The 11256-nt window shown below is 55.4% G+C and overlaps 1 protein-coding gene across 14 annotated transcripts in view; it reads left to right on the top strand.

Moving 5' to 3' along the window:
* The first annotated feature begins 3000 nt into the window (after positions 1–3000).
* LOC101706120 (mechanosensitive cation channel TMEM63A) overlaps positions 3001–11256 on the top strand; it is a 40687-nt gene continuing 32431 nt past the window's right edge. For 2 of the 14 annotated variants that reach the window (XR_015450713.1, XR_015450715.1), the window contains exons 1-6: positions 3001–3179; positions 3315–3401; positions 3998–4060; positions 6075–6360; positions 7052–7157; positions 7694–7936. Coding sequence is in view for 10 of the 14 variants with exons in the window: in XM_087209826.1 (XP_087065952.1) it covers positions 3337–3401; positions 3998–4060; positions 6075–6360; positions 7052–7157; positions 7694–7936 (763 nt within the window). In the remaining 4 variants the exon portion in view is untranslated. The remainder of the gene's footprint in view (positions 3180–3314; positions 3402–3997; positions 4061–6074; positions 6361–7051; positions 7158–7693; positions 7937–11256) is intronic. The other 12 variants (XM_087209820.1, XM_087209818.1, XR_015450712.1 and 9 more) reach the window with 11 other exon arrangements.

Genomic DNA, 11256 nt, shown 5'->3' with positions numbered 1-11256 from the left:
TGTCCAAGGAATCATGTGAGCTGCTGAGATAGTTTTTTAATTTCAAAAGAGAGAAAGGACTGGTTTCACTGCAGGAGATTTTACTTTTTTCACTTCACGAAAGCAGCAGTGAATTTGGCTATTGAATGAAAATGTGGACTTCCTATGATGGTTATCACCAAGGCAGCAAACCCTAAAATGGGCTGGAACATGCTGATATTGAGCTCTGACTGATGAACGCTCTGCTACCAGCCACTCTACTCTATATTTATAGCACAACATGGTTTTACTAAAGGCCGTGGTGGAATGTCATGGAGAATTTCACGCAAAGCTTTTCTAGAAAGACTTTAAAGCTACGGAAAACTGATATTGATGCAATGTTAGGCAATAGAAACAGGGTACAATATGTAAAGGAGTTGGTGAATCAGTTTCTACAGAAACAGATACATGTATCTCTATATAGCCTCATAAACAAGCAAGAAGGAAAACCAGGTGTTAATAATAATCCTGGTGCCAGTTTACAGCATAGAGTAATAGGACACTTGGATTTTCCTCTTTTGTGTCTCACAATTTCTATAATGATTGTGTATTGTTATACTTTTATTTTATGATCAGAATATAAACAAACATTGTTTTTAAAAGAATGACCTGAAACCCATAAACAATGACTGTATATCCAGTGCCACCTGTGGGCATGTCACAAAAGCCTCACATCTGAGCAATAGTCCAGTGTGCTGCTGGCCAGCAGGAGGCCAATGGTGGGCAGAGGAGTTGAGTCTGGAGCCCTCACCGGGCTCCCGAGGTGGGCAGGTGGGGAGGTGAGCTCCTGGGTGGTCTGTGTCCGTGGAGGGACAGCAGAGCCTCGGTGGCCCCAGTGGTGCCATCTGAAGGGGGAGGCGCTGGGTCCCCAGGTGGCCCCCGTCCCGGTGACAGCTTCAGTTCAGCTTTGGTCTTGAATTGCTTGTGTCAGGTGGGATCCACTCGTCCACTGGCCCAGAGCAGCTCTTCCTCTTCAGACTCCAGTCTGTCAGCGCATTTTTTATCCTAACATCTGCACAAAAGGGTGGATGCAAAAAGAACACCTTGTGGCTATGCAGTGGGTGACCTGTAACCCTGTAACCCACCTGTAGGGTGGGCTTTTGCTGGAGACCAGGGTGCCGGCCTGGTGAGACAGAGGAAGAAGGGGATGCCCTGGAGGTGCCCACCTGTGCGGCCAGAAGGGCTGGGCCACCTCAGGTCCTCGCAGAGCCCCAGCACACACTGCTCCTCCAGGATGAAGCTCACGTGGCCCTGGTGGGTGGTCACCAGGGCAGGGCAGGGAATGGGCACAGGTGCAGGGGGGTTACTCCCAATGCCCACAGCAGTGGGGAAGGAGGAAAAGCTTTGCTGTGCCCTCCCACCCAGGTGAGCCCGGCTGCTCACGTCAGATGCCTGTTCGTGTAGTGGACTCTGCCTCTGTGGCCTCCTTGCTGTGGTGGGCAGAAGGGGCAGCAGTGGAGGTAGGCCATGTCCTCCAGCTGGCGGAGGCTGCAAACCAAGACTGTCCCAGCCAAAGTGGGCCCGAGTTCTGCAGAGGGGAGCGGCCTGGTCCTGGGTCCTGTGTGGTCTCCAGGGCTGTGGGTGTGGTCTCTGGGGGCAGAGGGGCTGGAGCAGGGCCGTGAGGTCTTTCTTTCACGGGTCATTACGTGCGATGTGTTTTCTATGCAGTCTATGTGCCTCTATTCTGAAGCGATTCGAAGACATGGAAGACAGAGATTCAGTGTTGTGAGAGGAGAAAGAGAGTGTGCTGTAGCGCAGGGTCCAGCCTCCCCCTTCACTGGATAACCATTCACTAAAGGCCTGCTGGGACTGAGTCTGGAGCTGCAGGAGCAAAGTGCCATGAACGGGGGCGCTGAGGGTGACAGGACGGGGCAAGTTCTCCTCTCTCCAGCCCTTGGCCTTCCGGGCCCGCAGGTGCCTCCTCGCTGCCTGGCGCCCTCCTCTTGTGTCGTGAGGACACCAGGCATCTGGGTCGGGTCTCAAATTCAGCAGACCTCATCCTGACTTGTTCCACTGCAGGGTCCTCGTACCGCATAAAGGCACGATGACAAGTTCTGAGGACGAAACCTCAGCACACCTCCATGGGATCACTCCACGCGCAGGCCCTGTGGGGTAAATACAAGGCTACTGGCCCCTGTTCCTTGAACGGAGGCACGAGGTGCATGGTGAGTGAGATCACCGAGACCCCAAGAGTGGGTGCAGTTTGGAGGGCGCTCCCCGGGGTGTGAAAGTCGCTGATTGAGCAGGCGAGCTGATTTCATAGGGCTTTTATAGGTGTGTGTGGGGGTTATAGCTAATAGTCTTAAGCATTTGACTGGCTTTTAAAGATTTTTATTAGTCCACGTTAGCAGTACACAATGACCACATTCTGTCTTTCAGCAGAACCTCAGTGCACTTTCTAGGCCAAAGTGCTATTTGCGGTAGAGGCCTCATAAAGATGTGCTACAAAATTCAGCAATGCAGACAGCTAGAATGTGTTTTGAATGGTGTTGGATGTAAGTCCGAACGTGGAGTGCACTGGTAAACTCACAGTGCTCTAGCTGCTTTCTTTGAGAAGGAACTGCACTTTTTATCTTAACCTCCCTTTCACTTGCGTGTGAGAGCTGCCGCGAGAAGAACGGTTGTAGGAAAATTGAAGTGCAAATTGATGGACAATTCTGAAGACTGATTTCTGCTTTGAGAAAGGAGCTAGAGCGCTGTGAGTTTACAAGCCCACTCCACTCTTGAACTTACATTTAACAAAATTCACAACACATCCTAGCTGTCTGCAGTGCTGAATTCTGTAGCACATGTTTTTGAGGCCTCTTGTGTGAAGAGCACTTTGGCCTAGAAAGTGCATTGAGATTCTGCTGAAAGACAGGTGCTGGAAGTCCTCCAGCTATACTGCTCTGAGGAGCTGTTGTTTATTCAGTCAAGATTTGGGGCCTGGGCATGCACAGCCCTGGTCTGGAGGAAGAGCAGAACCTACCCCTGGAGCCCTGGGCCAACAGGCCATGGCCTCAGCCCTGCGCTCCACAGACCCTCCCACTCTCTCCGCCGGGCCTTGCCTTCCAGAACCCAGTCATCAGCCAGTTCTTCCCAACCCTCCTCCTCTGGTCCTTCTCAGCCCTGCTCCCCACCATAGTCTACTACTCGACGCTGCTGGAGTCGCACTGGACCAAGTGAGTGCTGAGCCTTGAGGTCTCCCTGGGAAGGACCCTGGACTCTAGCTGGGGCACGGGGTGCAAGGCAGGCCTCGCTGCAGCACCCGGAGCATTGGGGACCGTGAACGAGTGCTCCCCTCTGGCTTCCTGCAGGTCGGGGGAAAACTGGAACACGATGACCAAGGTCTACATATTCTTGATCTTCATGGTGCTGATCCTGCCCTCCCTTGGCCTTACCAGGTATACCCAGCGTCTCCTGCCCTGAGTTCAGAATCAGGCCCACAGCTGTAGAGCACTGCCGCCTTGGGGACGGAAATGGTCTGGGCCGGATGGAAAGCCCAAACCACTTTGGAGGCGGCAGTAGCCTGTTGGAGTGCAGTTATGCTGGTCCACTGATTCTCCCGGAAAGACGATCTTTCTGGGAGGGTAGGGGGAGCTTACAAACAAACTTATAGAGTACCGCCGCACACGAACACACACACATACGTTGGTAAGGTCTAATTCTGGCTGGGCTTATCTCCAAGAAGGGCGTTTCACTGAAGGCTGCCTGGTGCGTCACACTGTTCAAGTGGCATCAGAGAAAACAGTGACGCATTTTGATATTCAGCCTCTTTTCATAGTGACACAGAATGGGAATTGCTTGTGACCACATGGAGTATTGGAAATAAAGTCTTTGAGGCTGGGGTCCCACCCCAGTGACAGAGAACTTGTCCAACATGCACAAGGTGCTAGGTCCCATCCCCAGCACCATAGAAGGAAGGAAGAGAGGTGGAGGGAAGGTCCAGGAAGGAAGAAGAGGAAGAAATAAACTCTTAAAGGATTCACTTGCTTTTCAGCCTGGATTTTTTCTTCCGGTGGCTCTTTGACAACACTTCCTCGGAGGGCTCGATAAGGTTGGAGTAAGTATCAGCCATGTCGGGTCCTGGAGCCCCAGCCCGGGGCACGCTCCATGGGTGGTGGCCTGTGCTTCCGACCAGACTCCCTCCCCAGACAGCAGGGACCAGGGCTGCCCCACTGCGGGTGCCAGGGATGCACATGGGCTATTTTTAGGCCCAAGCTCCAGTACTGGCACTGTCATCCTTTGAACCTTACCAGGCACGGCCACAGAGGCAAGAACCGACAGGGCTCGGGGTGCCAGGTAGCCGGGACGGAGAAGAGTCATTCAGCACAGCAGCAGGGCGGCTGTCTGACCTGGGGATTATTTGTGTCAGGAGAGTGGAGGTCAACACCTGGCCTCTGTGTATCCTTGTTAGGGTTGTAAGGTGATTCTATGCCCGTGCCCTAGCACTAGCAGTGGTTTAAGAAGGCACCACGCTAAGTGGTCCGTACAGGTTTTTTCTCTTTTAGCCACTGTAGGAGGCTGCCAGGTAGCTACTGACAGCATCTCCATTGACCCATGAGGAGCCTGAGGCTCCGAGATGATGAGGGACCCATCAAGGGTTACCCAGCTCACAAACTTAATTCTTTCCACGTTTCTAGTCCCAAACCGAATTGTATGAGAACTGAATCAAACTTCCCGTGAGGTCAACATTGAGCCTAAGCACTGAATCTGAGTGGGTTCTTGCCCTATTTGGTTTACGACCAAAATGGTCGAAAGACTTAGTCTGTGAACCGAACCGAGGAGCTAGGGTGGTGAAGGGGCAGAGCGGGGATCCAAGCCAGCCTTCACAGAGCGGGAGGTGGGGCTGACTTTCCGAGGGCGTGGTTCCAGGGCAGGCCGGCTCGCTTCCTGTGAGGGCCTGTGGATTATTTCAGATGAGTTCTCGCCGCCGGCCGGGGCCAGGTGGCTGAGCGCTGAGGAGCTGGCAGTCACCGCCGATTCACACGTGCCCACAGCTCTGGGCCAGGGTGACGGTGACATCCAGGTCCACAGACTCGGTGGCCAGCCCTCTTCCTTGTCTTCTGCCATCCGTGAGCCTCCTGAGAATCTGCCCGCTGGACACCCCCAGCCTGGGCTCCCCGTTCCCAGCCTTCCTTGGAGTCCTTCGAGTCTCCCAGCTCCAGATGTGGCTGCCTGGGGTTCGTTCCGAGACATTCCGTCCTTGGCTTCAGTCCTCTCAGCAGCTTCCACTGCACTGTGACTCCAGTGCCACTCAGCTACTGCGTTAAAATGTGTCAACACGGAGCCCCGGGGGCAGTCTGGTGGCAGAGCGCACACTCCCTGTGTGCCAGGCCTGAGGGAGACGCCAGCACCCAACACGTGCCAACCACACCCACTTTCCTCACCCGACCTGCGCCCGCACAGTCCTGCCCCCGACTCGGATGGCGCTCTGCCCACTCCCCCCCTCCGTGCCAGCTTCACGTCCAGGCCCTGTGCTCCTACCATGTTGCTTTCCGCAGCGTCTCTAGTTGCTCTCTGTGGAGAGCCTTGCAGTTCACGGGGTTGCCTTCCTTTCCCTCCCCACCACGCCTCCTCCAGCAGCAGAACCCACGGCTGTGTTTCTCAGGTTTTCTGGACTCTGCCCACGGCTCCCCACCTCCACCAGACCTCTGCCTGGGGATGCAGGCCAGTGTGAAGCCATCAGCGTGGTCTCCCTGCCCTCATCCCTCCCATCTTCAGGGCAGCCCCTGCTCCGGGAGGGCCTACCCCAGCCTTTTACACCTAGCGCCTCCTTCCCCACCTGCCCCAGTGTGGAAGCGCTGGACACGCCGCTCCTCAGATGTGCTGTACTCTGCACCCACCTTCCCCAGGGCCCAGAGGCCTCCCTCTCCATCCCCGCAGTCCCCTTAGGAGCGGGGCTCCTCTGCCTGCGGGCTGCTCCGTGGAGCCTCTCCCACCTGCTGAGTTCCCCTGGGCAGTGGCCAGGCACAGCGTGTGTCTGTGTCCCTCAGAGCACGTGTAAAGGCAGCGCTTCAGGTGCCTGCCTCCTTCAGTGGGAAAGAGGCTCAGCTCCACTCCAGCCCTGTCCCCAGGTGTGTCTTCCTGCCGGACCAGGGCACCTTCTTCGTGAACTATGTGATCGCCTCAGCCTTCATCGGCAGTGGCATGGAGCTGCTGCGGCTGCCGGGCCTCATCCTCTACACCTGCCGCATGGTCATGGCCAGGACAGCGGCTGAGCGCAGGAATGTCGAGCAGGTGGCGCCTCCGACTCCCTCCAGCCTCCTAGTTCTCTCACCTCCACCTGGCTCGGCTTTTCCCACCCTTGGTTCTCACACCTGGACCAGGGCCACCTCTGCTAGCAGCTTCTCCACAACCCAGGTTCTTAGTGCAGGGCTGGAGGAGAGAGCTTGAGACTTTCCCTGTGACCAGTTTGGCTGCATCCACCCATCCACACACCCCAGTCTCCAGGCTCCTGAGCTCCAGCTGGCACGAACTGGGAGAGCCCTGCTTAGGAAGCTCCAGGCCTTGGGTTCCATCCCCAGCACGAACAAAGGGCAGGGTGGGGTCGAGGGCACAGCCCACGGCTGCCTTTTCCCTGGGCGTCCATTTGCATGTGTTCTTAGCAGAGGCCAGGTACCGAAAGCATTTCGAGTTTGCAGCACTTGTTCCAGCACTCCCTACATTAGGTGGCCCAGGGCCTGTGACTCCCTCAGCCTTGGTGGGTGCTGTGAGGGAGGCAAATACGTTTTGCTCAATTCCCAGGGCCCCAGCGGCACCGGTGTCCCTGGTTACAGAGGCACATCCTCTGGTGCCAAGTCCAGGAATCACTCCATGGCTGTCCTTAGGCCGCCGGCTCCAACCGTGTCTAGGAGACCTGGGTGTGCACAGTGCCCCTTCTGGTGGCCTCGCCATGCACTGTCTCCTTCACTAGAGGCTTGAGCATGTGCTGCCTCCTTGTGCCCTGAAGGCACAGTCTGAGAAGCTGCCACAGGCTGGATAGGGACCCCTTCTGCAGTGGGTCGCCGAGGGTCTCCTGCCTCCTGAGCGCCTCCCAACCTCTTGCTCCCAGAACCAGGCCTACGAGTTCGAGTTTGGAGCCATGTACGCCTGGATGCTCTGCGTCTTCACCGTCATCATGGCCTACAGCATCACCTGCCCCATTATCGTGCCATTCGGTGAGTGGCCCCCGTGCCCGCGCACACGGGCAGCTGCTTCCTCCAGCCCTTCGGGGACAGCCTTCACGGCCGCTTGCATTCCCAGCTCCATGGTCCTCTTGTGGCCACTGGAGCCACTGCTGCCGGGGAAGCACATGGCACCAAGCGCACTCACGTCTGAACGAATTCCCCCACCTGGGCTCCCAGGGCGACCTCCCTTGGTGCTTCCGTGTGGCCTTCTCTTCATCCTGACCCTGTCACCGTGCCCCTGGGCTTGGTGTGTGTGCTGGGGATCAACCTGAGCGCTTCACACGTGCTCCGCATGCCCTGTTCCGCTGCGCTCCAGCAGCCCCAGCCCGGGAGCTTGGACCCCACGCCAGCACTGTCTTGCCGCTGCTCAGGCCTCACCCGGCATCCCAGGGGCTCCCATTCCCTCAGGGGCAGAGAGAAGGGAGGAAGCAGGTGAGGAGGGCGCGGGAACAAGCCTGCAGCTAGGACGTGCCTTGGCCCGTTGCAGCCTCAGACTTTGCTCAGCCCTGCACCTTGGCTCCACACAGCCGAGCCACACCCTCCCAGGGAAGGCGCCCTGGTGCCTCAGCCGGCAGCCACCCACTCGGGCCCCACCTTCGCAGGCCTCATCTACATCCTGCTCAAGCACATGGTGGACCGGCACAACCTCTGCTTCGTCTATCTCCCGGCCAAGCTGGAGAAGAGGCTGCACTTCTCTGCCGTGAGCCAGGCCCTGGCTGCACCCATCCTCTGCCTCTTCTGGCTCTTCTTCTTCTCCTTCCTTCGCCTGGGTGAGCGAGCTTCCTGACCTGGGCCAGGGCTTGGCCTCCTGGTCCCGCGTCCACCATTCCAGCCAGCCATCAGGTACCAACCTGGTGGTGTCTGATCCGAGCCTGGCACCCAGTGAAGGCTGGCTGTGTGGTGCCTTGGCCCAGTGCCCCAGCTCGTCCTCCACAGACGTGCCAGGCTGAAGCCAGCTCCAAGGGGGTGAGCCAGAGCAGAGGGGAAGCTGTTCCGGACTGCTGTTCGGTGCTGCCCGGTCCTAGACGTCACGGTCCACAGTGTGGAGGGGATGGGGGAGCCGGAGGGACAAAGACACCTTGGGAAAAAGCAAAAGGCAGGCGACTTGTGGGTCACTCTGCTCCTGGCCGTAGGGTCTCTGTCCTGGCTGCTAGATGAGGCTGGGCTGCAGGGCCAGCGGGGAGGGCTCACCCCTCCAGCAAGCAGCCCCCCAACCTGGGCCAGCATCTCCCTCCCCAGGTCTGCAGGCCCCTGCCACCCTGTTCACCCTCCTGGCCGTGCTGCTTACCATCCTGGTCTGCCTGGCCCATGCCTGCTTTGGCTGCTTCCGGCACCTCAGCCCTCTCCACTACCAGGTACAGGACCCAGGGAGACCACGGTGTCCCCACCCATTCCCACCCCTTCCTGTGTCGAAGCAGCAGCAGCCTTCTCCAATCCCACCCCTCCCTGGGAAAGGCAAGGGTAGTAGGCTGTGCCGTGGCCCTTCCCTCCCCACCTCTGCCTCTCGGGCCACACACACCCTTACTGCTGGGGGCTCAGAGGCAGCTGGTGCTGTTGTTCTGGTGTCAAGTTGTCTCTCTGCTCAGAGGGGGTGAGTTCAGGGAGATCACTTGTGTCCATCGTGCACCCCTTCGCTGTTGCCTGCAGACAGAAGAATCTGCAAGCCAGGAAGGGAGTGAGGCAGAAGCCCAGGAGCCTCCACCACTCACAGTAAGCCGTCTGCTGCTTGCCCCCTGCTTGCTGCCCTTGCTGCTCTGGTGGTAAAAGTCTCATGTGCCTTGCCCGCCCCTTGCTAAGATAGAAGCCCCTTGATCACGGGGCAGCCTCATTCTGCGTCAGTGGCAATGGAGAAGGAATCCCCAGTCCCTCTGGATTCTTCTTTCTTCGTGGTGCTGTGCATCCAACCCAGCAATGAGAAAAATAACCAAGACAGAATTTGGTACTAGAGAAGTGGAGCTATTGCTGTGACTGTACCTTATTATGTAGTTCAGGAGCCTTTGGAACTGGCGTGTGGGAAGAGTTAGGAAAGGTTCAGAGATGCTGGCTGCAAAGGTAGCCCTGGAATACTTTAAGCTGTGTTTGATGTTAGATTCTGATTAGAGCTCAGAAGACCAGAATGCTGACAGAAATGTTGCTGGTAAAGGCCAGGCTCGGGAGGTTTCTCCTGGATAGAATGACTGCCCTGGCTGTTGGACTCCAGACAATGTGTGTTATGGCTTGGCACAAAGTTTGTCTATATTTTGCTCATGCCTAGAGACTCTGCTTAAGACTAAGATGAATGGTGGAGGTCAGATTCATCTTGCAGAAATTTCAAGGCAGTCTAATGTTGAGGCCATGGCATGGTTATTGTTGGGGATTTTAGCCAGATTTATATGGAAATCAAGAGCAAAGGGCCCAGAAGAATAATTTAAAACATTTTGAGTTTGGCCAGAAAGGAAGCTGTAGTAAAGTTGCAGCTTGCAAATATGGAACAGAGGAGAAATTTGTCACTGAAGAGACTAGCAAGAAAAAGCCAAGTGTTTCAGAAGATAACAAAAAGATGGCCTGAGGACATCACAAGAACCAGCAGGACTCCAGCCTTTGCAGCCTCAGAGTTGCAAAGGTCAAAGACTGCTTTGAGAAGAGAAAACCAGAATGTCGATGACCTAGAGAATTTGTTCCTTGGGATTAGGTTCAGAGTGCTCAGGGACAAAGGTACTCGATACCTACAGCCCAGAGAAAAGGAAGCCTGGCTACAGCTCTTGCTGGTGGCAGACCCTAGTGTCATTCACATGGTGCTGGTTTTAGGTGCACGCAGAATGCAAGACTTGGGTCAGGAAAGCTTCCACCTAGATTTCAGAAGAAGGGCTGGGAGGCCAGGCAGTGTGCCCCTGAGAGGGCAGTGTGTGGAGCTGTGAGTGTGAAGCTGATGGTGCAGTGAAGACCTCAGAAGTTTGGAGAAGCCAGGAGCGTAGATTGTCTGAGGAAAATTGCAAGGAGGGAGCAGAGCCAGCCCAAGAGAGAAGCCATGGGAGCTACAACCATTGGCAGTGCCATGGGGCAGAGCCACCCAAGCCCTTTGGAGTTCACATCCTGCCACAGATTGCCTCGGATGCTGGACATGGAACTACAGGACTTAATGTTTGCCCTGCTGGATTTTGCTTTGGTCCTGTTCCTTTCTATACCTCTATTTGTACCTTTTGGAATGGTCATGTTTGTCTTGTGCCGTTGTATGTTGGAAGGGTTTAACTCTCTTTTCATTTGTACCAGGGCTGGTAGATAAGTGTGCCTTAAATCTCAAAGGAAGCTTTGGACTTGGACTTTTCGGCAGTGCTGAAACTGTGAAGACTTTGGTGACTCTTAAAGACGGACTAAATGCCTTTTGCATAAAGGGATGTGCGTGAGTCTTTGGTGGGCCAAGGGCAGAATGTTATGGCTGTGTCCAGATGTCCCTCCAAAGCCTCATGCAGTCACAGTAGGGCTTCTCAGAGGTGGCTTGATCTAGAGTGTGTGACACTGGGATTGGTTCATGGGATGGCAGTGCTACCCCTCTAAGGGTGAGTAGCCTGGCCAGGATATGAGGGACAGAAATGGGCTTGTTGCTTGTTGCTTTCTGCCCTCCATGGACTGTTTCTCCTCTACAATGCCCCTCTGCCATGCCACTCTGCCTTGAAGCCAGCCAATTATGAACTGAAACCGCTATAAACTGTGAGCCAAATAAACCTTTCCTCCTTTAATCTGGGTGTAGAGTATTTTCTCTTAGCAACGGGAAGAGTAACCAAGACACTGTCCTACTGTCAGCTGTACACAGGGCTCTTGTGGGGAAATCACTTGGCTCTGACAGAAAACAGCTCCTGGGAGTCTTCATTCATCATCTGACTAAGTGCTTTTTCTCCTCCTTCTTTCCTAAACCCTTTAATTTCAGACAGTGCCCTTCTTCCTTGCAATACGCACATTAGTCCCTCCGTAAGGATTCTCTCCTTTTATACTTTCCTGAGCCATGTCCATTTTCTCTCTCATAGTGTCCTTCCAAGGCCATGAAGGTTATATTTTGTCTCATCTTTTGTTTATCTTGCTTTATTTATTTAGACAGGGTCTCACCATGTAGTTC

Source organism: Heterocephalus glaber, unplaced genomic scaffold (genome assembly GCF_053883595.1).
Source record: "Heterocephalus glaber isolate CG9 unplaced genomic scaffold, H.glaber_assembly_v1.0 deba00001067, whole genome shotgun sequence".
Classification (NCBI taxonomy): Eukaryota; Metazoa; Chordata; class Mammalia; order Rodentia; family Bathyergidae; genus Heterocephalus; species Heterocephalus glaber.
The sequence above is the reverse complement of the archived record's forward strand: the minus strand, read 5'-3'. Positions and strand labels throughout refer to the sequence as shown.